The 25,346-nt window shown below is 41.5% G+C and overlaps 1 protein-coding gene across 3 annotated transcripts in view; it reads left to right on the top strand.

Moving 5' to 3' along the window:
* The window catches only part of CENPC (centromere protein C), a 28,321-nt gene extending 13,379 nt beyond the window's left edge, over positions 1-14,942 (top strand). For 2 of the 3 annotated variants that reach the window (XM_040554957.1, XM_040554958.1), the window contains 5 exons: positions 2,459-2,554; positions 2,889-3,043; positions 3,569-3,659; positions 5,106-5,178; positions 14,696-14,942. In XM_040554957.1, the coding sequence (XP_040410891.1) occupies positions 2,459-2,554; positions 2,889-3,043; positions 3,569-3,659; positions 5,106-5,178; positions 14,696-14,744 (464 nt within the window). In that variant the 3' untranslated portion in view covers positions 14,745-14,942. Of the gene's footprint in view, positions 1-2,458; positions 2,555-2,888; positions 3,044-3,568; positions 3,660-5,105; positions 5,179-11,141; positions 11,286-14,695 lie in introns of all 3 variants that reach the window. The other variant, XR_005819291.1, reaches the window with a different exon arrangement.
* The last annotated feature ends 10,404 nt before the right edge of the window (positions 14,943-25,346 follow it).

Below are 25,346 nucleotides of genomic sequence, written 5' to 3'. Positions count from 1 at the left end.
ACAAAGAGACACATGACAGATCCAGAGGTGTTGTAATGCTCTTAAAGCTGCGGTTAAAGAAAATCAGCTGTACTTCAGCCCTTGACCAGATCGTTAGTTAATGAGGCTAATGTGTTTAGTTTCATAATGCACAATTAACGTATAAGAGCTTCTGGTTGTCTTGCTGATACCTGTAGCACCACATCTGAAAATGCAGCATCTGGTATCAATATTTTAAACTGTTTTATGTTAAATACAAAATCATTGTGAGTTTGGTGAATGGGGAGCTTTAAGAACAATGCACAAAATGGGTAAAATTAGTCAATATATACTTATATACAATACTTATATATAATATACAATATATACTTATATAATATATATAATATACAATATATACTTATATACAAATATATACTTAAAGATCCAGGAATAGGAAGCTTTGCTACAGCCATTAAGGCCAGGATGTGGTAAGTATGTAGGTAGTGCTCAGAAGGGAGATAGGGTCAGAGCCCAAAAAAACAAATTATTTTTTTCTTTGTTTTCTTTGGAAGAGATTTTGGTGCTAAAGAACCTTTCTGCATGGGACTCACTAGAGGTTTTGTTTGTGACTGCAGTGTTTTATATATATGTTAGAGCAAATAAATGTTAACAAGGAAAATACTGTGTGATCCTGACGTGGTTCTAAAACAAATCAGGTATAAGCTAATTGTTAGAGGAAGAATAAGGAAGAAAACAGAGATTGTTGGTACAAATTTCTGATGCTCTAGACTGCTGCATGTAAATTTGATTCCCTATCACAAAAAGAAAGTACTAAGACTAGAGAGGGTTCAGAGAAAGTTGTTGATGTCACGGAAGTACTTCTGTACAAGAAACAACTGTGTGTAGGCTAAGGCTCCTCAGCCATGAAAAGACTGCAGAGGTGTGATAAAGGCCTATAAAATCACAAATGGCGTGGAGAAGGGAAATAGAAAGCAATTACTGCTTTTTTTTTAACACAAGAGCTAGAATGTGTGAAAGGAAAATAGTGGGAGCTGGGTTTTTCACACAAAATAAGGTGGCTCTTCTCCCTGTGTTCTCTGTGCTCTGTGCCACAAAATACTGTGGAGAAAAATATTTAGATTCAATGTGAGAACTGGATAAATTCATGGAAGACTTAATTGTTAATAGCTCTTAAATAAAAGTGAGTTGCATGGTGGAGAATATTCTGTAGAAACATCGTTACTCCATTAACAGCAGTTTTGGAGGTGGGAGGGGTGCCTGCTTTTGGCTGCTGATGGAGACAGGATCCTAATCTGTTAAAAGTTGTGCTCACATCAAAGGTTCAAGTTTCTATGCAAGTCATTTGCAGTCCATGTAAGCTTGAGCTGGTAGTGACTATTCACACTGTATCATACAAGAATTCGCTGCTTTAGGTTAGTTTGAAGCGCCTCCAGATGCGATGGATATCCTGGTTAACAGACATTCATCCTGAGAGATGCTCTTTTGTTAGCATCCTTGACTTTTAAGTGATATGTACAAGGCCCATCAGCTGAGTTGAATTTCTAGGACAAATTTCTAAATTCTAATGATACAATAAAAATCCTGTGGTTAGTGCTGTAGAGTTGCACCTATTACTGCCTCTTTTTATAGAGAGATGTTTTTTTTTGGAACAATGCTATATCAAACAGTAACTTTCCTCATAACCCTGACTGTCTTAGTTTAGTGTTGGAGTGTTTAAGTAGACATGAGTGCCTATAAAGTGCTATAGATTGTCTTTGGCAGCCTTGTTCTGACTACATTTAGAGAGATTTCCTGTGCACTGTGGAGGTAAACTTGTCCTCTTAAGAGAGTTCTTCAAGAGAGCTTTGGGATATTTGTTCTGTCTTGAAAATTCTCCAGTGTCTCTTTTCTCTTCGAAAAGCATAAGATTGTCATCAACTCTTAAGCTATTGCCTTCTCTGGAAAACTCCATTTTATTTTAGAAATAGTTCTCTGATTTACAACTTAGAGTGAGATTCCTGTAATGGTGTCTCTCAAGAAAAAGAAAATTGAACATGTGCTTACTCTTTTTGAACTCTTTCATAAGTTTCCTGATGCCCATCAGCAGTAGGTAAAAGGAAGAGACTTACTTTTCTTAGTTCATCATGTATTTTATATTCTCTCTTAATATCCTCTTAGTATCTGTTGCAGGAAAAGTTCTTCTCAAGTTAAGGTACTTTGGGGTAAATACTGTCATTAATAGGCAACCTTATTGGCATTGCCCTGGAAAATACTTCAGGCTTTAGGGACCATTTACTGATCACACAGAGAAATAATTCCAGTGAAAATTGCGTTTTCAAAGAACTGTTATGGGTTAGCTCCCTTTTTCTGGAGAAGGTGTATTTCAGTCTGTTTAGTTGCTTAATGAAGGAAATTTAATTACTTATGTGTGAAATTGTGGTTACATAAGTTTTTAAATTGTGTAGTGATTACTTCTCTGTATTTTTTTTCTCATTAGAAAATGAGGTAGCTAAAAAATTGAATTGCACCCTGGCTGATACTTCTAAGCCAACCATTGTAGTGGACCCAGTAACAAATCAGGAAGTTCTTCAAGGTAAGTTGAGGGGATGTAACCAAGGACCTTTCTAAACAATGTAGTAAGTTCTTAGATATAGACTGATAGAGGAAGAAAATTGTTCATGCTGCCTTGGGCATAAAAAGGGTAAGCTGTGAAAATATTCATTGCTTTTCTGGAGAAAATTCTGAGGGAGCCACAAAAAGGGGAAGGGAGTGACATGTCCTGTTTTTCAGCTAAATATTAAGTCTAGCTCGTGGGGTTTTTGCACTGAAACAATGCATGGTGCATATAATTTAAAAAGTTGCTGAGCTAACAACAAGACTTGGTTATGTGTTAGCATTGACATTAATCTCCTGGACTTTCCTTGTAGAGTGTATTAACACTGGAAACAGTCACTTGAGTTTCTTCAAAGATGAATCGGTAGAAATATATAAAAATCTGAATACATCTACTTTTTCCACTGGTAAATTAATCTTGAAGCCACTTAAAGAAAAAGGACAGCAATTTGTCTACATGGATACAATAGTAAGTACACTTTTTCCTTATTTATTTTTATTTAATGATCTATATCTAAACAGAGAATCTTAGAATGATTAAGAATAGCATATGAAGTTGACAGGTTTGTCATATTTTTTGCCTAAACTACAAATGTATACAGGAAACAAATAAATTTCAGTTGTGAAATCAAGCAGTTATAACTAAAGAAACTTGCTGGAGGTAATTTGCATGCACAGTACCCTGCTTTCTTTCACATTAAACCTGTATGTTCATGTGTGCTTCATGTGCAGACAAGATAGAAAGATTAAATAAAAATACCTCCCCCCCCACCCCTGCTACAAGTTGCCTGTCTTACGTTTCAACTGGGGTGGGGAAAAGGAGTTGCAGCTCAGTTTATGATGTTAGTTATGTTATTATGTTAGTGTTTTTTTGCTATCTTGCAGTGTGTATGCAAAAACAAAGTTTTTTTTTTTCTTGGATAACTTTCTTAAATGTTTGCAAAGGAAACATTGCTGATCTTAGAACCCCTACCCCTCTCTTTTTTTTTTAAAGGCTTTCCATGTTATCCATGGCAAAATTGTTGTTACTTTGCATAAGACATCATATTGTCTGACTTCGGGGGCCTTCTTCTATATTCCAGCAGGTAAGCACATGTTTTTAAAATCAGTTTTTGGGGATTGGATTAGACTGAATTAGTGGGCTACAAAGCACAACTGAGGTGAATGGTTGGGAGAGAGGAGTTGGAGTAGAGTATGGGAAAGGACAGCGTTAGGAAGAAGGGAGTGTGACCCAACACTGGACACAGGCTGATGATCTAACCTTGGACTGTAGTGGTACAAACACAGCCTGTTTACCTGAGTTTCCTTCAGAGTTTTTGATAACATAATCAGGTTCCAAGAGTGAAGTTCTCTTGGTATTCTAGTTCTGTCCCTAGCTACGATGTCAGGGAAACTTCAGCGGACAGCTTTAAATAGTGGTAGTTAATATAATTGTTTTCATCACCATCTTTTCCTACATAAATTAATGAAAATCCATTTGGATCAGTTCACCACGTTTTGCACAGTGCGTGAAGTGCAGAAGGTGCGGCCTGTCTGCTGAAAGTGTTGTAACCTCATATGGGTCATTGAGAATTGTAGAACGCCACTGATTTTGCTCTTCTGAGATGAAAGTGGAATGAAATCCATATGAGAAGCTACCCTTTAGCGGGATAAGGGAGTAGTCAGGAGAGTTTGTAGTACTAAAGTAGACTGTTCATGAAGTGGTAGAGAACTTACGTACAACTTGCTTGTGAAGAGGCTGTGTTAAAGGAGTGACAATCTACCACTCTTACTGTTTTATCAGCTTTTCACCATGGCATCCTGTTTTAACAACCATTGTTCAGTTAATGCTTGACACTTCAGTAAAAGTGTCGGTTTTAATCTTAAAAGCTGAGGGGTCAGCAGAGACAGATTTATGGTTTGATTTTGGGTAAAGGAGATTGTATTAACTGGTGAAAGTTCGATATCTGTATTCCTCTCCGTTTGTCCTTGTTTCCTGATGGCCTTTCTGTACTGAGTGGATGGGCGATGCAGAGGTTGTGGTGGAAGATCTCTTTGTATCTTATCAAGTGTGGCTATATGTGAATGTTAGAAAGTTGCTCTTCCTCAACATCCAGTGTCTCTTAGATGCCTCTGTATTTGAGGTCACGTTAGTATGCAAATCCCAAGTGAAGATTTGCAAATAAGTTTCCTTGTGCAGTTCTTAATGAGATTGTCCACAACAATTAAAATAAATTCAGTCACATTAAAGTTTTCTTGTGGCTTTTGTGAGTGGAGAGTTTAAGCCAATTACTTTGGCTTTGGTAAAAGTCTTGGTGAAGATGTGCTTTTTTCCTATCACAGGTTAAAAGAAATGAAGCTAGCTGTAGGTTTTCTTCCTTGTTACCACTTTGAAATGCAGTGACGTGCCTGGAAGAGTGGCATCATAGATTTGGGGCTAATATTACTTCTCTTTAAATATATGAAATAAAAACATACTGAGTTGAAGCCAAATAGGACTTCAAAGATTGCTAGTGGCTTCTAAAGAAAACTTTTTCTGCTTTTATTTATAGGAAATCAATATAACATCCGTAATCTTCTGAACGAAGAAAGTGTTCTCCTTTTCACGCAGTTCAAAAACGACAGGTGTGAAGAACTTTCTCCAAAAAAGTTTGCTTGAAATACTTCTCATGCTTTTGTACTTTCTGATTTTTTTTTTTCCCCCCGCATAAGAAGTGTGTTTGTTTGTGCCCAGCTTAACTTCACAAACTAAGACAGAGCTGGTAAAATCAACATAGAAAGAGCTACAAAAACAACTCACAAGTTTACTGTCAAACTGCAGTGACCCAGTGAAGGGCCTCACTCTGTATCGGGCATTTGTCATCCAGAGACAGGAAGAGATACTTAAAAATTTGTTGGAAAAACGTATTGTTGTTCCAAATTGTACTTTTATGCCTAATCTCCCCCCAAATGCTTAACACTTAAATTAATTTTGACATCTTCAACTAACATCTGTTAGACTCAACGTCTGCCTCTCAGAATAATCTCCGTTTAAATGTAGAACCATGCTGTCTGCACTCCAGCAGCCTGTCTCCTAGACAACAATTACTGGAATTCTTGCGTGCTAGGGTCCAGCACTCTTCTAATATGTTAATGACAGCAGTTTCTTCCTTGTCTACCAGATGTATGATTAGTGCCTAAAATTTGTATTGTAAAATGGATGGTTTTATCTAGGAGCTTATCGGTTTTATCTTTTATATGGAGCTCTGAACGTTTCAGTAGCTTTATTTTGTGTAATGGCAATAGGTCATTGCTAAATGTGTTACTTTAATATTGCCTTTTGTTTTGATTGATGTGTTTCTGAATAATAATGAGGACCTTTGGGAAAATTGTAATGATACTGTAAACTCCAGAAGCCAAGTCTAGACAGCAGATGGTATACATAACATTTGTCTCTCAAGCTCTTCAAGGTTCCTTCTGGCTGAACATAAGGATAAACTACAGCTACTCTGGTAGGGTGCTTTCTCTGAGTGGTCACTGCTGTTCCAGAAAAGGAAAAGATATGGAAAATTGAACTGGAATTGAAAACTTTTTAAGGGCTGAATACTTGAGGATTGAGCGTTGACCTTGTAAGCAGTCTTGGCCATGATCTTTATGCTAAATCTAGAGTACAAATTAAAGTAGGAAAGGAGAATTGGCTTTAGCGTTACCCATAAGAAACTTTCAGCTGAGAACTAACTCCGTGTCTGTGAAAGCACTTGGACACTGAGACTACAATTACTATGTGAGAGATGCTTTAGGTTGGGGAATTTTAGGTAATACACTTTCCTTCAATTTTTCTCTTTCAAGCAGTGGTTCCTATAATTAGTTCATGACCTTGTATGTAATTAGTGAAGTTACGCGACATCTTTGTATGCGTGGCTAGGTCACACTGAACTCTAAGATGATTCCAGGAGCGTGCCAATTGCCATTCAGTTCATCCTCTTGAGGAAAAACTATTTGCAGTCAAAGTTCAGATTGCAGGGAAGAGCATTCGTTTATTCCCCTCAGCCTCAAATTTTGTAAGTGGTTTAAAATTATTTTTCCTACAAGTCATTTAGTTAGAACTGATAATAATTTGATGTCGGTGGCTTTTTGCAACTTTTGGGCTTGGTTGGTCTCTTGAAGGTCAGTGAGATTCAAATATTATCCCTCTGTTGGAGCCTTGCCAGCAACCAGATGGGCACTCATGCTGTCTCCACTGCTTCAGGGAATCCCACCCAGTAAAATGCTCCGTTTGTAAGTCTTTCAACTCTTTAGGCAGGCCCACAGAGATCTGGAAGTTTGCCACTTGGTAAACAGTACAGGCTAGCATTAGACCAAAAATCCTGTGCTCCTCTCCCAAGCATGTCTCCCAGCAGTCAGGACATGGATGCAATGATCTCTGAGCCCAAGAGCTCATCAGCTCCAGCTGAAAGAAAGCAACCACTTTTCCATTGTGTTAGAGGCCAGGGAGTTCAGAAGGAAGATACCCTGCAAGTTGTGTTGTGCATTACCTGACTGCTGAGAGTGGGTGCTTTGTTAAGGGTCTGGTGAACACGTATGGACTACGGAGATGATGGCCCTAAAGGAAAGTGTGGCTGTGTGTTGTTACAGAGCTCAGGGCAGCCTGCTGCTGTTCAGGAATACCTTCTGGTTTGGTAGGTTCAGGTGGAAGCAGTGCATTGCCCTTATTGTCATCTTCCCCACTGCGCTACATTGCAACTTGTCAACAAGGTTTTTGAGTGGGCTTTTTTTAGGTCTTGAGTAACTGATGAGAAATCCATCTTTCTGGATGTTTTCTTAAGCAGAAGTAATATGTTCAGACCGCTTCCTGATACAGATTGGGAAGTGTCAGATGTTCAAGTGCAGGTTTGAGGTCAGAATGCTGCAAATGCCTCTTCGCTTTTCCTAATTCTGTGCCTGAGAGAGTCAACAGAAAACTGTGGGTTTGGTTTAAAAAAAAAAAAGTAATTTTTTAGGCTAGATAGTTTGGTTGCTTCCTGGCTAGTTGATTTATTGTGTGAAGTGTCCAGTATAATTTGCAGAGAATGTTTCGTAATTGAACTACATCTCAAAATACTTGATTTTCTCCTTTTGAGTAGCAAAAGTCAGTTATGTCAGGCATGGCGTTGTGTCTAGGATGTTGCTTTCAGTTTGTAAAGTTTTGGTGAAGTACTTGCCTAATCGGTTATGCATTTTGTCTTGTCTTTTGCAGTGTTAGCTCAACTTCTAGTATAAGAAATAGTGGCATAACACGTATTTTGCTGCGATAGTTCAGTATAAAGTTCCTTTAAATCTGCGGTGAAAACAGAACTTGATTTCTTAAAATAGTTTAAGTGACTCCAAAATTCTGTAGTTTAGGAAAAAATAACTTGTTTTGGAAAGGAGGGACAGAATTGAAATTTATTAAATGTACGACGTTCTTAATCTTATCTAATAGAAACAATTCCACCATTTGCCATTAGAAGGCGCTTCAAGCATAGCTGTTTGTCGTTCCCTGGCATCTGTACCCAGTAGGCTTTGGCTTTTGAATGGGGGAGGAGTATGTTACAAATGGCGATAAATTCATTTGAACTCTGTTGCAAGGAAATGTAAATAGATTTCCGTTAACATTAGGATTTGGCACAGAACCTTGCGAAGTTCATTCGGTCAGCATGTAAGTTGTACTAGTTGCAGCCTCTCACTCAAAGTTGTTTTTAAAAATACTGGTGTGCGGCAGGAACTGAGGTGAGCTAGATCATTCACCCTTTGTCTGGATTGCATATTTTCATTTAACCTGACACGTGTAGTGTGAGTACAGAGCAGGAGAATTTACAACGTGAGCTGAAAAGTCCTGTTTGTATTCCAGGACTCCAGTGGGTGCTGAGTTGTGCAGTGTGGCAAATGAGAATTGGTTGTTGGAAGAAAAAGGTGATGTTTCACCTATGGCCTGTTCTTGCTATGGCTCCTGCTTCCTACACTTTTGTGTTTATCAGGCTACTAGTAGTTGTGGGTAACCTGTGGCAGTCTAATTTTTTCCCTTACCAAAAGGGATATTGAAAAAAAAAAAGTCTTCTCTGAAATCTGAGATTTTAACATTCTTCTTCCTGTCAGTGAGTGATTCTTTTTATCATCACATTTTGCTTCTGTTGAATAATCAACTTCCACTGGCTACTGTGATGATTTTGAATAGATCTGTGGCAAAATCACCTGCAGTTGGTAAAATGCTAAGATAATAGCCCATGCAGAACATATTGTGGTCTGTTGCTTAAATACGTATTCTTAGGGTTTCTCCGATGTTATTTATTTCCATGTTGAAGCTTTTAACAGTGTTTAGATTGTTTCATAGACTAATGGCTTAAATATTCAGCTCAGATGACACAACTTTTCATCTACTTACAGCAGAATACAGAACATCGTGTCTAACAGTAGTAGAGATCTGAGGCAGGTTTGTAATTACTAAGCTAGGCTGAAATTGTTAGCCGGTGTTACCTGCTGTGAGGTGAAGGTGGGATTGTCATCAGGAAAGAGACGTGGCCTTTCTCTGCTGCCATTGTGGTACTGCACTGTTCCTGGAGGAAACCTCTGTTTTAGTACATTAATTCATTGGTTTCTGTCAACAGTAATTGAAAGAGCTGAAGGCAAAAGCAGAGTCAAGTATTTCATCAACATGATGTTAGTAGGTACACGCGTCCTGTGGTAGGTGATGTGATAACAACTAGAAGCATACTTTAAGGGGCTTAACTGACAGTGACCCACCACAATGGTAAAGTCAGACTTCTCTAGGCTTTGGCCTCATCTGAGAAAAAATGACGTTACTGGTTAGTAGGTTCCTTTGAAAAATCTAACTTTTTGGAGTTTTTGTTTTGCTAGAAAGCTCTTTCTGTCTTACTGAACAAAAAGTTTGTTGTTGTTTAAAGAAGAATGCAGGAGAACAATTGCAAAACTGTCAGATGTGTACACATATTTTGTACACCTTAGTAAACATAAGATAGCAGAATATGAGCTGAGTAATTACAGAAAAATAAACAGCGCCAATAAAACAAACTCTTGAAGCACATACACAATTCCTTCTATTTTTCAAGTATGCAGCTGAATTAGTTATCTGCAGATGATTTTGAATTAATGTTTGGGAAATGCAATAAACCGAAAAAGCTATTTCCTCATTTTCGTGACAGCTGAAAAGGCATTTCAACACGAAGGAATATTTTCTTGCATTTCTACTGACGCAGACTCTGCTGCATGATGTGTATTGTAATACAAAATTTACTTTAAGCAGTGATTGATTGCAGATAATACATCTGACTGAAGAGTATGGAACATGCTTCTTACATGGTATTGACAGCTGCTGTAACCGAGCACCTTAGTGTTTCCAAGACAGTACACTTGCTCTAAAGAATATCCTGTCACTTCATGGGTGTTCTTAAATTCAGACAGAAGAGCTCTCTTCACAATACATTTCTCTGGTTGTAAGGAAAAGCATCCTTTAGGATTTTACAACCAAACTAACTCCTGTGGTCCAGTCTTAAGACTAAAACAAATAGTTGTCAAAATAATTGGCTGCTGAATATTAGGGAACAAATACGTTAAAGGGGTGCCTGCAGGGCTGCTCTGTGTTCTTGAGCCCACACACAAAGCTTGTGTTCTTTTTTTGTTCTTCACTTCAACTGCTGGGCCCAAGTAAAGGCACACAAAACATTGTAAAACTACATTTGCTTTGCATTTCTGCAGTCTTTTCTTATTTGGAGCACCAGACAGGCAACAAATGAAATAAGCCTAAGGAAGCAAAGTGTTTACTTCCTCAGTCTATTGAATTGAGATGCAAATCTGAAAGTGTTCAAGATATTTATGTCCCAAGTAAGATTTTTAACTTCTCTTTGAAGCTCGATAGGTAAGGCCTTCTAAATTTGGAAACTGAAGAATTGTAATGCTCTTGACAGCTATGGGGGAAGTTTATTAAATGGGTAGTGTGGTGGGATGACCCGTGGCCAGCTGCCAGCCCAGCCATTCTCTCGGTCCCCCTTGGCAAGACAACATGGGATGCAGTTCTCCAAGAACTGCTCCAGCATGGATCCCCCAAGGACCTCAGTCTCTGCCAGGTGCCTTCTCCTCACCACGGGTTAGTTATTTGCCAGGAGCCTGCTCCTAGGGTGGGTCTCCATGAGCTGCAGCTTCCTTCGGAGCACGTCCACCTGCTGTAGCGTGGGGTCCTCTGTGGGCTTCAGTGTGTACGTATATCTGCTCCTGCATAAGCTGCAGGGAAACCTCTGCTTGGGCGCCTGAAGCAGCTCCTCCTGCACTGACTGCAGGGCTGTTTCTCTCGCCTCTGTCTTGATTCTCTTCCCCCCGGCTGCTGCACAGCACTTTTTCATCTTATTTTATCTTTTTACTTTTTTTTTTTTTTAAGAACTGTTTAGATGCTACCAGTGTCACTGATGGGCTCAGATTTGGCCAGCAGCAGGTCCCTGTAGAGGAGGGCTCTCTCCCCATAGTGTCCCCCCCCCCACCCTCCCAGTTACCAAAACTTTGCAAGCTGACAACGCGTGTTACTTAGCTCATTGTTTTCTCATGTTTGGGATGTTCGAAGCTGCCTTTTCTTGTGCTTCCAGCATCACTAGCTAACACGAGAATGGATCAAGATATCTGATACGTGGTGCCACCGCGTGGGTGTCTTCTGGAATCGATATGCTGTAAAGAGGGAGAGGAGTGATGAGAGAGGTGTAAACGTAATGAAGAGCCGTGCTACTTGGCAGGTAGTGTCCTGGTGTCCAAAGGTGTTGCAGCCTGGCTTGACTAGGACTCTGTAAAGGGTTTTCAGTTATGTTCTGCCCTTCCATGTTATTGAACTTGACTTTTCTGAAGGGTAGAGAAAAACCTTCCTGGTGCCATCAGAACACGGCTCTGTGCCAGCAACTTACGCTCTTGGTTTGGGATTCGAGATCACTTGCATTTAGCATTAAGTCATCTTATCTAAAATTGCAAGATGAAATTCATGAGCGTGATATAAAATCCACTGGACAATACGCCTGAACTTACTGAATCTTACCCTTTCTTTGTTATCGTCACTTTTGTGTTGGAGTACAGAGGGGGCAATTAAAAGAAATAAAAGTTAATTCTGATTTTTTTCCCCACAATCTGAACTTGAAATTTTATTGCTGACAAAGCAGGGGTTCCCCTAGGATACAGTAGGCTATAAGCAGAAGAAACTAAGCACTTCTCTTATATTTCAGTAAGTGCCAAGTCAGCTCTGAGGCTAATTAATCAAAACAAATTTACAATTAAGCCCGGGAAGGAAGACTAATTAAGTAGCCAGTTAAGAAAAAGTGCTGAAGGAGGGATCAACCTTAAGGGAAAGTATGAGACTCCTGGTATTGGCCCATGAAGGACAATTAAGTGATAATTGCAGAGGCCTTTCTGCATCCAGCAAAAACTCTCTGACTTCTAGTATGGCTGATTTTCTTCATGTTAGAAGCAGACATTTGCTTTTTAAGCAACTAAGCTTAAGCTTACTCTTAAGGTAACTTAAATACAGGGGTTGCTGCAGGAAGAAATTAAAATGCTGCCAGACTTGAGCAGCATTTTAGCTGGTGAAAAAAATGACTATGTTTTGAAGACAAAGCAGCGCTGAATGTGCAGGGTTTTTGCCTCTTCATTTTGTGGTGTACCGAGTCCCATCTTAGCTTCCTGTTTAACCTTTCAAACAAATTACTTTGAGTGGATTATCTCATCAGAATTTGGAATAGCTTCATTATGTTTGGTTGCTAACCCCACTTAAGTTCACAGAAATCATTACCTTGTCATGAAATGGCTTCTGTTGCTTACGTCCTACACCCACACTGCATGACATACTTGTGTTTCTTGATGGCAAAAAGAGAGGGGAGCTATCATAGCAATACTGTTTGTACTGAAAATAATTTAGCTCCTTTTCTGAAGGGTGTTTTAAGCTTGCATTTGTTTTGCTGCAATGCTCATCTCTGGCAAGATGCTAAGGGTTGTAAATGAGGTGCATGCCTCACTCTTCCACCTGTCCTTGCCCATCTCACAGGAACTCTGTATGTTGATGAAGTACAAAACCATTTTTAACTAACTGGATGCATGCGTGGACTAAACTTGCTTAAATATCCAGTTCCACCCCCCCCACCCTTTTCTGGAATTGGAATTATTCTAGAAATTGCAAAGAAGGGGTCTCCATGTATGACAAGTGTTGATCATAATTTTATTTTCTTCATAGAAGTCCATATGCACATACTTGCCAGTGTGGTGCACTGTATCAAGTTTGAATGTTCTCTTCCTTCTTTTTTTTGTCTTGCAGCCTATAGTAATTTCTAAAGGATTATTTTTTTTAAATACAAAGTTTTTAAAAGTTTAAAACTTTAAAATTAAAAACAAAAACAAAACAAAAAAAACAACAAAAAACTAAAAATTTAAAAAGTTTAAAACTTTCTACAAAGTTTTTTTTTTTTTTTTTTGTCTTAGTGGTGCTTACAATGACTGTATCAGTTGTTTAACTTAGTTCCAGGTATTTGAATTATTCCCAGGTATTTGAATTATTTCAGAAGTGTTCTTGTGCCTGAAAGTTCCTCTGCTACCTCTTCTTCAAGCTTTGTACAAGGCCTGGCAAAGCTCCCGATTTTCTTGCTTAGAGAAGTGATGCAAAGCTTCCTTTGGCCTCTGTTCTTTTAAAGACCTGTGTAGTTTTAATACCAAGAAAGGTCAGTTTAGGCTGTCGCTGGCAGGGTGTTTGTTATCATTGTCCGCCATTTCAGGCTCACGTGGTTGTCCTTGAGCCTCATCCCTGTGTTGAGGCTGGCTCTGCAGTGCCAAAAGAATCCTTTCCAATGCCATTCCACCTGGCCAAACTTAAGAGAGCATCAAAGCGTGCTTCCGATACCTCTCGCAGCACTAATTCATCATGCTGCTGACCTTTTGCCTTGGCAAAATCTGTCTGTGACTCTGCCATCACCTAGGCACCATGCCATGCCCTGACTTTGTATTGGCAGGCTCATCCAGGCATTCACCTGCTCTTACATCTTCATTCCTGTCGCCAGGGGCGATGCCATTTGGCACCGGCTGGTTTTGGCACGGAGATCTGGTGTGTGCACACATGCCCTCTCACACCCCGCTGCTGCCTGGCTTTTCTGGTAAACGCCAGGAGAAAGGCATCTTCCTGGCTGCTGAGACTTCTGTGGGGTCTGAGGAGGAGCCTGGACTAAGATGGAAGACTGTCATGGCTCTTCAGGATCACCAGCATAGGTACAAGGTACACCTGTGAGCACTTGTGTGCGCACCTGGCATCCTGGTTCTTGTCACTGGCTGCCACAGAGAGGTCAAGGGATACAGAAGAGAGCAGGAGATGAAAGTTCATTTAAGGGGGAAGGGAGTTTATGTGCATCCCTCTGGTTCTGCTTGATCAACTGTTGAATCTTCTTCATCAGTCATAACTTTCAGCACTTCTCTGTCCTGCCTGGTAGAGGATGATGGTTATGGTGTCGTAAGCTACCTTCTGTTCCAAAGCTGTGAGTCTGGTGGTACCACCTACCTTGTCAGGAGGGCAGAGAAGAGAGCAGTTTACGGCGTCACTTGGTGAGCTGTGTCAGACTTGGTTCTCTCAGTTAGCAACAGTCTTAATTCATGGATTCCTCCCTGCTGTCAGCAGCTCTGTGTGGCCTTGGGGCTGTAAATGGTGGGCTGTGGACCATTTGCCGAAATACTAGCAGAAACGAATTAAAATATACACAAGGTTTTTATAAAAATAGCATGAAACTTGCTTGTATGTTTACTACTGAGGGCTCTCGGTCCTGCACAAAATGCAGCATTTCGTAACGTTGGTAGCATAAAACAAATCTGTAGCACAAATGTCAGTGTTGCAACCGAGTGTGGCTTTGACAACTCCAAACTTTGTACAGAGGAACACAATTGTTAGAGTACCTTGTTTAGCTAAATTATGCTAATGTGCTCTTTTGAAAATCATAATTGAAATTATACCAATATTTTTATTGATCCGCCACTGGAGTACGTGGCTGCTTTGAATACAATTTGCAGTCATTCCACTTTACTGAGCAGTTACTGCCTAGCATTATGGCACAGAGGTTTTGTTGTGGTTTTTAACTGAATGTTGCATTCATCTGGATGACCTAATTTCTATTTTTTTTTTTCATTTCAGACCAATTGTAACAAGCACGTTGTTGGAGCCCGAGCCCTCTTCCCCATAAGTTCACCTGCAAGTTGATCATCTAATGCGAGCGAGTTCTGAAGAACACTGTTAACTACCATCCAACTGGAAATATACCTGTATTGGAAGCACATAGTTTCATTGATCTTAAGAGATCTTCCTCCAGTGTAAATTGTAAATAGATGGCTACAAATTACTTTTCTGTTTTGTATCAATAAATGTTAAATAATACAAATCAGTTTTGATTCCTTTGCCTTTCTAAATCATTTAAGAATGAATTTTATGGTAGTTGGTGCAACGTTGAAAACTCAGGTAATTGCATGATGCTGAGGAGTTTGATTTGTAAACATGTATGAAGGAAGTTGCAGTGAGTGGTTTCAAGGACGTCCCCAGTGAAATCTGCTAACTGTTCCATCGGTTGTGTTGAAACTTTTAAAAGGAGTTTGGAACTAAAATATGCCAATACAGATTGGCTTTGAAAAACAGTGTTCCTGACTGACCGTGGTTTTGGTTCCAGTGTCAACCGCTGCTCTTCCTGCCATAGGTATACAGAAACTCCAGCTTGCGATGCTGTAGGAATCTTGTAGTTTTGAGGTAAACCATAAACAGAGCCAAACTCTGTTGCACTGTCACGATCATTCGGTGCTCTTGAGGTTTGGTGTTTGATGACTTGCACTCCCCTCTGCCTTCTCTGTGAAATTTCCAAGGTGTTTCCATTTAGCTGGAGATGGTGCTCCCTGAGTGTTACCTGTTACAGCAGGTCTGGCATAGTCATCAGCGCGAAATAAAATGCAAGCACCTCCCATCCCTTGGGGAAAATATGGTCCATTAGTTTTTCATTTGCCATGAGCATCAGATTTTAGTATTTTTTTCCTTTCTCTTTATCTCCTGGGAATATCAATCTGCATAGATCTATTATTAATTCCACAGCAACTAGCTCATTTTCTCAAAAATCTTTACTGTTGGTGATAAATGTAGGTCTCTCTAGGAATCATTTAAAATCCCAGTTGGGCTCAAGTATGCCATGCACAGTGCTGGGTAGTTAGCGTGGGGTTTTGTTGTTATTTTTAGGTATCTTTGCCTCAGCTGAACTCGCTTTTTTATAAGCTAAGTGTTGTAGAGTTGTCTGGCATTTAAATCTTAAAACCATTCTGGCAATGAAGGAATAAAATTGAAGGTGGGAGGGTGAGAATAAACGCATCCCTGAGCAACAGCGACCTGTGCTGAGAATGATCGTATACTAAGGTATCTCAGTGCTACAGAGAGGAAAGCAAGAGGGGTCTTCCAGTCCTGAAAGGTTTTATAAACTCCCCTTATAGCATTTGTTCCCTTCAGCTATGTCCAGGCATCGCTGGGTGCCAGCAAGAGCCTTGTTGGAGGGCAGTGGTTCATGAAGTCCTGTCTCAATTCCAGCTCGCATTTACAATTAAAGCAATGGAGAATCGGGCTTTAGATTAAGATCCCCAGCCTTCACATTACTCGGGCTGTACGCTGTCCCTTCTGCGTGCCTGGGTAAGCATGCGCGTGTGCACGGTGCTGCGTGCTGTGCCAAATGGGAGCAGGAGGGTGATGGTGCTATGTTTGCATAGAGGGCCTAAAAGTGCTTTGTCCTGGTGAGCTGCTGCCCAGGTTGCTTTGTGGGTTCCCTGAGCAGGAAGTGGATCTCAGCACTCTCTTCCCTCACCTTGAGCATTCAGTCAGGGTCGTGCTCTCCTGTGCTTGTGGTCTGACATAAGGAATTGTTACTGCTTTTCTTTGCCACAGCGTTTTAAGTTGGAGTGGAGAAGCCTTCATCTAGAATGCTCCATGGCATTTTCTTTTTAATTAAACCAATGCCTTGGACAGAAACAAAGCACTAAGCACATATACAACGAACTGTGTTTTGATAAGCAGGAAGATCCTTAATACACCTTCTTCTTTTACCTGTCTTTACTTGAAAGAAGCAGAACTTACGTCAGCCCTTCGTATGTCAGTCAGATTTGTTCATAATTTTGCAGAAGGAGGGCAGTTCCAGTAACTTTTATACATTGACCCAGTATTAAATTTTAGGAAACAATGAGTCCGTGTTGTATCCTTGTAGTGGTTCTTTTGGTGGGAGAGGAGCAGGGGGAAGCAGTGGTTCAGTTCAGTCCAGGGGTTTTCCAGTTCCCCCAGTGATTACAGATGTGCTTCAATTTTAAGATGTGATAAACAGGTAAAGCGGGCAATTCGTAGGGCGTAACAGAAGACACGAAGGTGAATTTCTCTGCATGTAGGAAAATTCAACTTCATTTTTTTTATCTTAATGCAAAAACAAACAAACGAACGACAACAAACACAAACCAATGTACGTGTGAACCACCTGGAATGCTTCTACGGACATCAAGGGAAATCATCCCCATTTTTAGCAGTAACACATCTTGAGCAGCACTGCACAGGTACTAGGGTAGTGCTTTAAGGTTATATTGAGACCCCTTTGTGCCTTGGACACAGCGGTGACCAACTATCTTGACTGCTCACGCTGAACCCTTTTCATGTTCAAGAGGGCAGCATGTTTGCCTGGTAAATCCTAGACCTGAGAGGAGTTCCTAGTGGCTGTGTTGTAGCTCGGTTACAGGCACAACACATAAATTACTTGCACACAGTGTGCCGTGAGTCACAGAATTGATGCTCTGGTATTACTTAGCCAACTCCGAACTTTTGTGCTCCGTTGTGCTCTGAGATGTGGTGGGTGCAAAGGCAAAGGCTCATAGCCAGAGCTCCATCTACATTGTCTGGCGGTGACAGAAGAGGTTATTACACTTATTGCATGCCTTTGGCAACTCAGGATTGGTTTTACCATGCGAGTCTCTTGTGTATTTTCAGTACCTCAAGGTACAAGGATCCTTCTCTCCTGTAGGAAGCAAATTGGTTACACTGCTCTGTGGTCTGCTGTTGTACAACTGTGACTGCTTTCTTATGTGATTCAGCTGTTACTAAAATAAGACTTACTCCTCTGCAGATAAGCAGTTTAAACTCGTCTGTTAAGGATCGTGTGATTTTTTTTTTTTCCTTTTCTGTTCTGAGCAGGGTATTATCCACACACACATATGCTTAACTGAAAAAATATACATCAAACCAGGGCCAAATAGTTTGTAGCCTAAGAAATTAACTGTAGAGTGAGTTACATTTTATGTGCAAAGAAAGCCAAAGGACAAGGTATGAAAAACTCTCCATCTGGCTCTCTGGGCACGAGGGTAAGTTTTACTGTGCTGCAACAACCTCCAGTGCTGCCTCAGCCTGGTGAAGATCCACCACCTGGTCCTGCTGCCATCATACCTGCTTTCTAGGGCGTTTTCTGAGATCCCAGTCTGTGCAAGAGGCAGTGAGAAGGCTTGTCCAGCTCAAATTGATTGTTTCTTTCTTTCTCTTTCTTCTTTTCTTTCTCTCTTTCTCTCTCTTTTTTTTTTCCCTCTCATAAAGGAAATGAACATAAAATAGGATTCAAAAGCTTGAAGTCCTGTGCTTGATTATTTTAAACTTATGGCATGAAAATCAGGTTGCTATAGGTTACTTTCTATTAAATGATGTGGGAAAAAGGCACTTGGACCAGCCCAGAGCCAAGGGAACTTGAGCAAGCTGTAGCCTGGTATGTACTGCTTAGAGTTTCCCTGCTGCTCGCTACATTTCTCTCTCTCCCTCACATTCAGGCAGGGTGTGAGCGCTACAAATACTTCTGAATTGGCAAAAAATATTAACAAGATGGCTTTTGGTGGTTGATGTCTCTTCCTCCTTCTCCTTTAAGGTAAATGGGGAATGCAAATGATTCGATCAGAACAAGCAAGTCAGAAGACTGAGCTTGGCTTTCAGAAACATTTCTTCAGACTTGTTAGGTGGTTCACATACTGTCATTCTGGATGAGTACTGTGTTGTTTTGGCATAGGGTTTTGTTTGTTTGGTTTTGGTAGCTTAGCTTCCAAAGAAGCTTCTAGTGGCATGCCCCTATACCCCTGGCTAGCATAAAGGCTGCTGAAATGAGTGCTGGAGACAAGCAAAGGGACACAAAGGAAAACCAACCAAAATATATAGAAAACGCTGTTCTTAAGCTGTGATGTTTTAAGCAAGTTTTTCCTAGTTTTGACAGTACCCATTGCTACCTGCCCTTTTCCTGCATACCTGGGCTCCCGAATGTGCTGCTCACGTGGGGAATCAATTGAAGGCGCATCCCTTGAGCTGCAGGCAGGGCCATGCCCCTACCGAATGGTGGCCAAGAAGTGGGGTTGGTGCCGAGCACGGTGCTGCCATCTGAAAGAAACGCTGGTGTCCGTGTGGTCATTACGCCAGAGCCCCAGGCTCTGGAAGGCAAGCTTTGGAGGAGGAATCCAAGCCCCCGGAGCTGCTGGCAGCATGCACACAGGTACTCAGCCGAAGGAGGCCGGCACACACCAGCAAGCTGCATTCCTTCTCTGCTCAGGAGGTAGCTGTTTATTTCTGTTGTGCACAGTTCTGCTAGGGGCAGTGTTTGCTTTATAGCTGGTTCTGGTTTTGAGAGCCCCGTGCTTGCTCCAACAGATGACTTACTCTTTTGTGTTATTCAGATCTCTGTACTGAGCCTGCTGCCTGCCCTCTACTGACACCTTTTCAGAGGCTTGTGCCTGTGATCCTGCTTATTGCTTTCTTTGGGTTATTACCTGTATTTTTAATTGATTGAGGAGACTTGTCTTCTTGTTTATATCCATAGAAACCAGAGCAATGGGTTTCGAATCACCAAATTTATACCTCGGTAGCACTGTTATCACAATCAGTCTGCTCTATACAGGCACATTTTCATCTTGAGAGCCTGTGTTTACCGAAGATAGTGACTGAACTCCCTATTTCAGGGTCTAATTCATAGCCAAGCTGCTGCGCGCAGAGTGCCAAAGGAGTTAAATTTCAGTGCAGCACATTCAGTTGCTCAGAGTTTCCAGCACAAACATTGCCAACTGTAGTGCCTCTGCAGGTGAAATTGTATTTGACTCTATTATGGCAGACAGTTAAAAAGCACGCCTAAATGGCAAGTCACATACGTAGAAAAGAACTAATGTTTAACTCAATGTCTTCCCTGAATGTTTGCAATACCAAGCTTGTGTGTGTAGCCAGGCAGACTAGCTGTCCTTTTCAGTTGCTTGCATTGATTCCTCCATCAAGTATATATACAAACTCCATATGGGGAGTGGTATTTTTTCCCCTGTGCTCTGTAAATGAAGTTTTGCGATCACAAGACATAGCTTCTGTTTTCCACTAGAGGCCAATAAAGCGTAAGACAAGACTGCTGCAAAGCTTAAAGCAGAAAGCCCCGTCTTTTCTTTTTTTCCCTTCCAGACCTGTTGCTCAACTGCTGTATTTCTGTCTTGATGCTAATTTCTTCTTTCAGAAATGGTTTGCCCTCTAATGAAGTGGAATTCAATTGTTAATACTTCTTTCCAGTGTTTTGTTCCCCAAACCTTCAAGGAGTTAAAGAACTGTCTTCTTGATTTGCTCTTGCATATTTCCATGTTTTCAATTCCTGGTTAACCGTAACAGCTTCCATAGAATAAAGGGGACATCAAAAAGGCACTGGAAACAGAACAGTGATACCAATGCTTTGGTCTTTTGTGAGTTTCAGGAAATGCTACGGCTTTAGCTTCTCCATGTCACTGGGGATCATCCTGAACAGTGTTCGTCCAAGCCAACAGCATCCAAATCCAGCTGAGGGACAGGGGCCCGTCCATGCTGCCATCAGTCTGTCTGGGTGCCTCCACCTCCCAGCTCCCCTCAGTTCTCTCTCAGTTGCACGATGAGGAGGGTCAGGACAGCAGAAGTCCTCAAATACAAAGATAGTTGTGCCAGCTCTTTGTCACAGACAGGAGAAGCAGTCTGGGACCATGCCTGTTAGCCTGGGAACTGCCCCGTGCTTTCTGGCCCAAATCAGCAAGGAATAACTCCGCCTAATATCTTGATTAGTCCCAGAGATGTTTACAACATGTTGAAGGCACTGCTCGATACTGGGAGTTCATTTAGGGGTTTGTTGATGCTTGGCAGGGGTCTCACGCGAGCAGTGCAGATGTGTAACCCTCCCTGCTGCCACACTGCTGGGTCTGGTTATGGCACTGTGCTCTGGTTGCTGTTCCTAAACTTGTGGGATTTCTCTGAGGACTGGGGGAAACTTACCTTTAGAGGTAGTTGGGCTTCTCCTTTTGATTTTTGGAGGATGTGCTGCTGTGGTAGGAAGCAGAAGTGATCTGGGACTGCAGTTCTGAGGGACATTGCCAAAGTCAGTTTGAATCCTGGGTAAGAAGTGCGGGGCACATGCAGTGCCTTGGCTTCATACAACCCTTTCAGCCAGGGCACCCACAAAACACTGAGGATTTTTCTGCATCTGCTAACTCCCAAACCCACCTTGCAAACCAGCAGGGCTCTGCTGCAGGACTTCTTTGGTTAGAAAGGCACTGTCAGGCACAGGCACACGCTGCATGAGACAGGCTGCAACCCATGAGGGCGAGCATTCACTCCAGCTTCATTCATCTGCCATCTGCAAAGGATTTCCTAATCCTGGTGCTCAGCAGGATGGGTGCTTTGAAGTGTTTACCATTCAGTTACTCTTCCAGAATATGGAGTTTGCAGGATTGCAACGTTTGCCAGGTACAGGCCTCGTGAAACCTACTCTGTGCCGCCAGTGACTGCAGTGAGTATTGAATACTATAAACTGAAGAAAGCTGATTCATTATTATTATTTACTCCTCATTAACACTGGTATAACACAGCAGGGAGGCTAGAACAGCAGCAGCTCCCTGGCCGTTATCTGCTGCTGCCGCTGGCTGCACGTGTGGTGCTGTGGTGCGACACTCTTGCAGGACATGCGATCAGAGGGAGGCACCAGCTGCTGAGAACAGGGAGAGAAAGGAGGCAGAGGGAATCTGGCTTAGCTTTATTTATCTCCCCGTGTGAGCAGTGCCACAAACACCCTTACGGTAAATACCATAAAACAAAAAAGAAGTAGGAAGCGTGAGTGACATCAGCTTTTTATATAAGAGTGTACAGCTGTTTTTGCAAAATGAGCAATTTTGTGTATTACCACAATACACAACACACAGTCACACGTGCTGTTTAATTCCTCTCGCTTCCCTGCTGCACATCTTCTTTTTCTCTCTTACGTGGATATCACATAAAGTGTCGGTAGGAATCAATGTTAACACTAAATGCTTGGTACCTGTTTTGATCCTCTGTGTGTGTATGTTCAGATTTGCCTGAAAAATGAGGACCTTGTGGCACAAGGTGCTGTACAAATGGAAACAAATAATATCTGCTCTACAGTGATTGTGCTGTAATTGACAAGGGGAAAAAAAAGGAAACACGTATTTTTTTGGTGTTTCTATGCTGCTTGAAACAATGGGGCCAGGGCCTCCGGGCACTGTTATAACCTGAGTCAATATTAATAATTCTTCATTTTCTGGAAGAATGGTGCTACGGAGTTACTTTCTTGCTGTAATTCGAGCAGACTGAAACAGGCTTGTCTGTAATGTGAGACTCAAGTTCCTTGGCAGAGTTTCAAGGCAAGCACATCTCTCTCCGCTGAGGTTTGCCACATCAGAAAGGCTCAAATGAGAACAGGGACTCGGGGTCTTTTCCTAGCTTTAACCCCACGGGGCTGTTTCGCTTGGCAAGTGACAGTCCCTTTCTGCACAGCTGCTTGGCCCACCTGTTTTCTGAGGGCAGGTATTAATTCTGGAAGCTCGTTACTTGCCGCGAGTGAGTTCCTGGTCCTGGTAGCGTGGGCTGGCTTGGAGTGGAGCTGGCAGCCCTGTGGCCACGGACCTGGTCATGGCACAAAGGCAGCAGCTCTGTGCTGGGACGAGGAAGAGCCCCCAGCTCCCAGCCACCTCATGCCAACATCTGCATCAGGGCTGGTTTTGAGCTGCTCTGACTTGGGGGGAAACCATTTGATCAGTGCCCGTCGTATTTTATACTAAGCCTTTCATGCCATTGCGAATATCACAGGTCGGTGGGATGCTCGTGAACGAGCAGGAATGTTTGATCTGAACCTGTAATTTGGTTAACTGTTTCTCCTTATATTAATTTACATTTGGGTGATTCTGTAAGAAATTATAGCAGGATTTAATAACACTAATATTAAAAAATCAATATCAGGTCTGCATATTTCCATCTGATTAGCAGTTTTTCCTCTTGATTAAATTATGCATTTTTAATACAAGCCCTTCATTTATCTGTGATGACATGGCACTGTAGCCCTCTGTGTAAAGCGAGCACATTTCAGTGCCCCCTTTGCTGCTGCTGGTACGAGATGCAAATTTTCTTGTTTCTCAGTAATTTTTTTCTGTATCCATCATACCACATGCCTTTGCTTGCCTAGAATAAAAGGTCATTGTAAATCTTGATTATTCTTGGAAATTGCTCACACAGTTATTTGCTTGACTTGATACGTTTCATCCTTGAGTGCATCAAAGAGATTTAATCAAAAATGAAAATTTGGGAGAAACTGTTGGTAGTTCTTTCCATATACAGCAGTTTTTGAGAAATGCACAAAAACCGAATTTAAAATGTTTTTCATTTTGGTTTGGACAGCTGAAGTGGAATAAAGTTATTCTTATTTTAAGACTTTCCGTGTTACTTTTTTTTTTTTTTTCAGGGGAGAGAGATGAGAATTCACTCTTCGCCCAAATTTCTGGGAGTAACACATGCACACTGGACACTGCTTTCCCATGGGCTGTCCTTGCTATTTGTTTAGAGAATCCACTCATGCAAGATGTCTGATTAATTAGCCAATGCTAATTACTTTTTTTGTTGGAGTTGTGTTTAATCCCTAACAGTGATCTCTGCTTTTTGATTGAGATGGAGCAAATACAACGGGAATGCAGTTTGGTTTTGAGGTAAGAAGTGGAGCCGCAGTTAATTTTTGTAAGGTGACTCTAAAGCAGAAATCCTGCTATTTAGAAAAAGAGTGTTGAGTGCTAAATGAATCCTCCCCCTAAATAATGCCACGTATCGAGCGTGTTGCCCTTCACGTATCCCCTTCAGTGCTGTGCACACAGAAGCATGTATTGCACAGTTGCTTGCAGGGATTTTGCAAAAACGTACACAGGACATTGTGTCCCAAATCTGTGAAAGAATCCCCATGTAGAAAAATTTCCAGAGAGAGCTCTGGTTTGGGATATTTGTCCCAAAAGAAGCTATTCTAGCGCCATGCTTGATGCTGACCCCCTCCTCATGATCAGAGTCAGAGGCATGACAATGTGCCAGCTAAGGATGGATATATCCGAGGTGAGGCGCTCTCAGTGCATGTTTGGGGTCTGGGGGGCACAACAGGGTGGATGCAGCTCCAAACTGCTGCTGGAAACAGGATTTTGCTTCTTGATGCATTCACCTCCATCCTCAAGCAGGCCTTGCATGGGAAATACTGTTTGTTTTTTTCTCCAAAGTATCAGCCTTTTTCATCTCACAACCTTGTAGCTCTGAAGTACGGCACTTGCTGTGTCTCTTTGGTTCTCAACCCTGGTAGAATGCTAGAGAAAAGATAGGAACCAACTACATCCAGAAGAGTTCAGTTAAGAGAGTTTGGCTCAAAGTAATGCTTCGTTCCTCTCAGCACATGCTGTGTGTGTAATAAAAGCTTTAAAAAAAATCTACAATCTAAAAAAATAAAATAAAATCCTTATATGAAAAGATTAAAAAGAAAGTAAGAAAGCGATGTGTTGGAGGAAAAAAAAAAAAGGCAACAAACAGCTGTGAAACAAATCTTAAGAGCTTTAGAAGGTGAGCTTGATCTTTGGTGGTAGGCATGGGCCTGCCCAAAGGGACAGTGCTGGAGGACTTATCCAGGACTTGTACAAAAGTCCCAGGTCACCAGTATCCTCAGTGACAGCAATCATGAGCTTTATCGGCAGTCATGCTTTAATCGAGAGCTCAGATAAAGATCGTGTTTCTCCACTGAGGAATTTGGGTGGTATAAATCTGTAGTCTAACGGGCTCGAGTCGCGGGGGCTGGCACACTCCCATTGTGAGCGCTTTTCCTAGGGGTAGATAAAAGCCTCCCATAAATAAAGCTTTGAAATCTTCCAGGAGAGGTTAGCAATACAAATATGGGTGCATGAAGCTCAGTGCAAGCAATAATTCCACAGATTTTTATTAGAAAGTAGATATATGGGAGCAGCTATGCATGATAAATCAACATATCTGCCTCCTTACTGGCTTTTATGATAGGCATTAGCAGTAGTGACTGTCACAGAGATCATAACTGCTTTATTTCAGCTGTCTTTATAAGGCATAGTCAAATACAAGCAGTTGCTATTATTTTTTAAGCATAAACTCTTTCTCCCTGCTTTGAATCGATGACAAAGTGTTCCTGGTTAAACTTCAAATTTTGCATGGCTGGGAGAGGGAAGGAAGAAGTTCTCGGTCTTTTGGTTTGGCAGAGTTTTCCTGGAGCCTTGGGGGTGGCTGCCCTGCATTGCCTAGAGCACTGAGGCACGGCAGTCGCAACGTCTGCCTGCCCTGGGGGCACTTCGGGGAGCACAAGGACCACCTGGCCTCTCCTTCAGGGTGCTGGAGGGGGTTTCGCAATGCCAACAGCAAAATGCAACGTTTAATCTTTCTCAGTTGTCTCTTTGGGTAAATCAGCTTATGTGTAATCTGATTATGCATATAATAT

This window comes from Cygnus olor, chromosome 4 (genome assembly GCF_009769625.2).
Source record: "Cygnus olor isolate bCygOlo1 chromosome 4, bCygOlo1.pri.v2, whole genome shotgun sequence".
In the NCBI taxonomy this organism is placed as follows: domain Eukaryota; kingdom Metazoa; phylum Chordata; class Aves; order Anseriformes; family Anatidae; genus Cygnus; species Cygnus olor.
The sequence above is the reverse complement of the archived record's forward strand: the minus strand, read 5'-3'. Positions and strand labels throughout refer to the sequence as shown.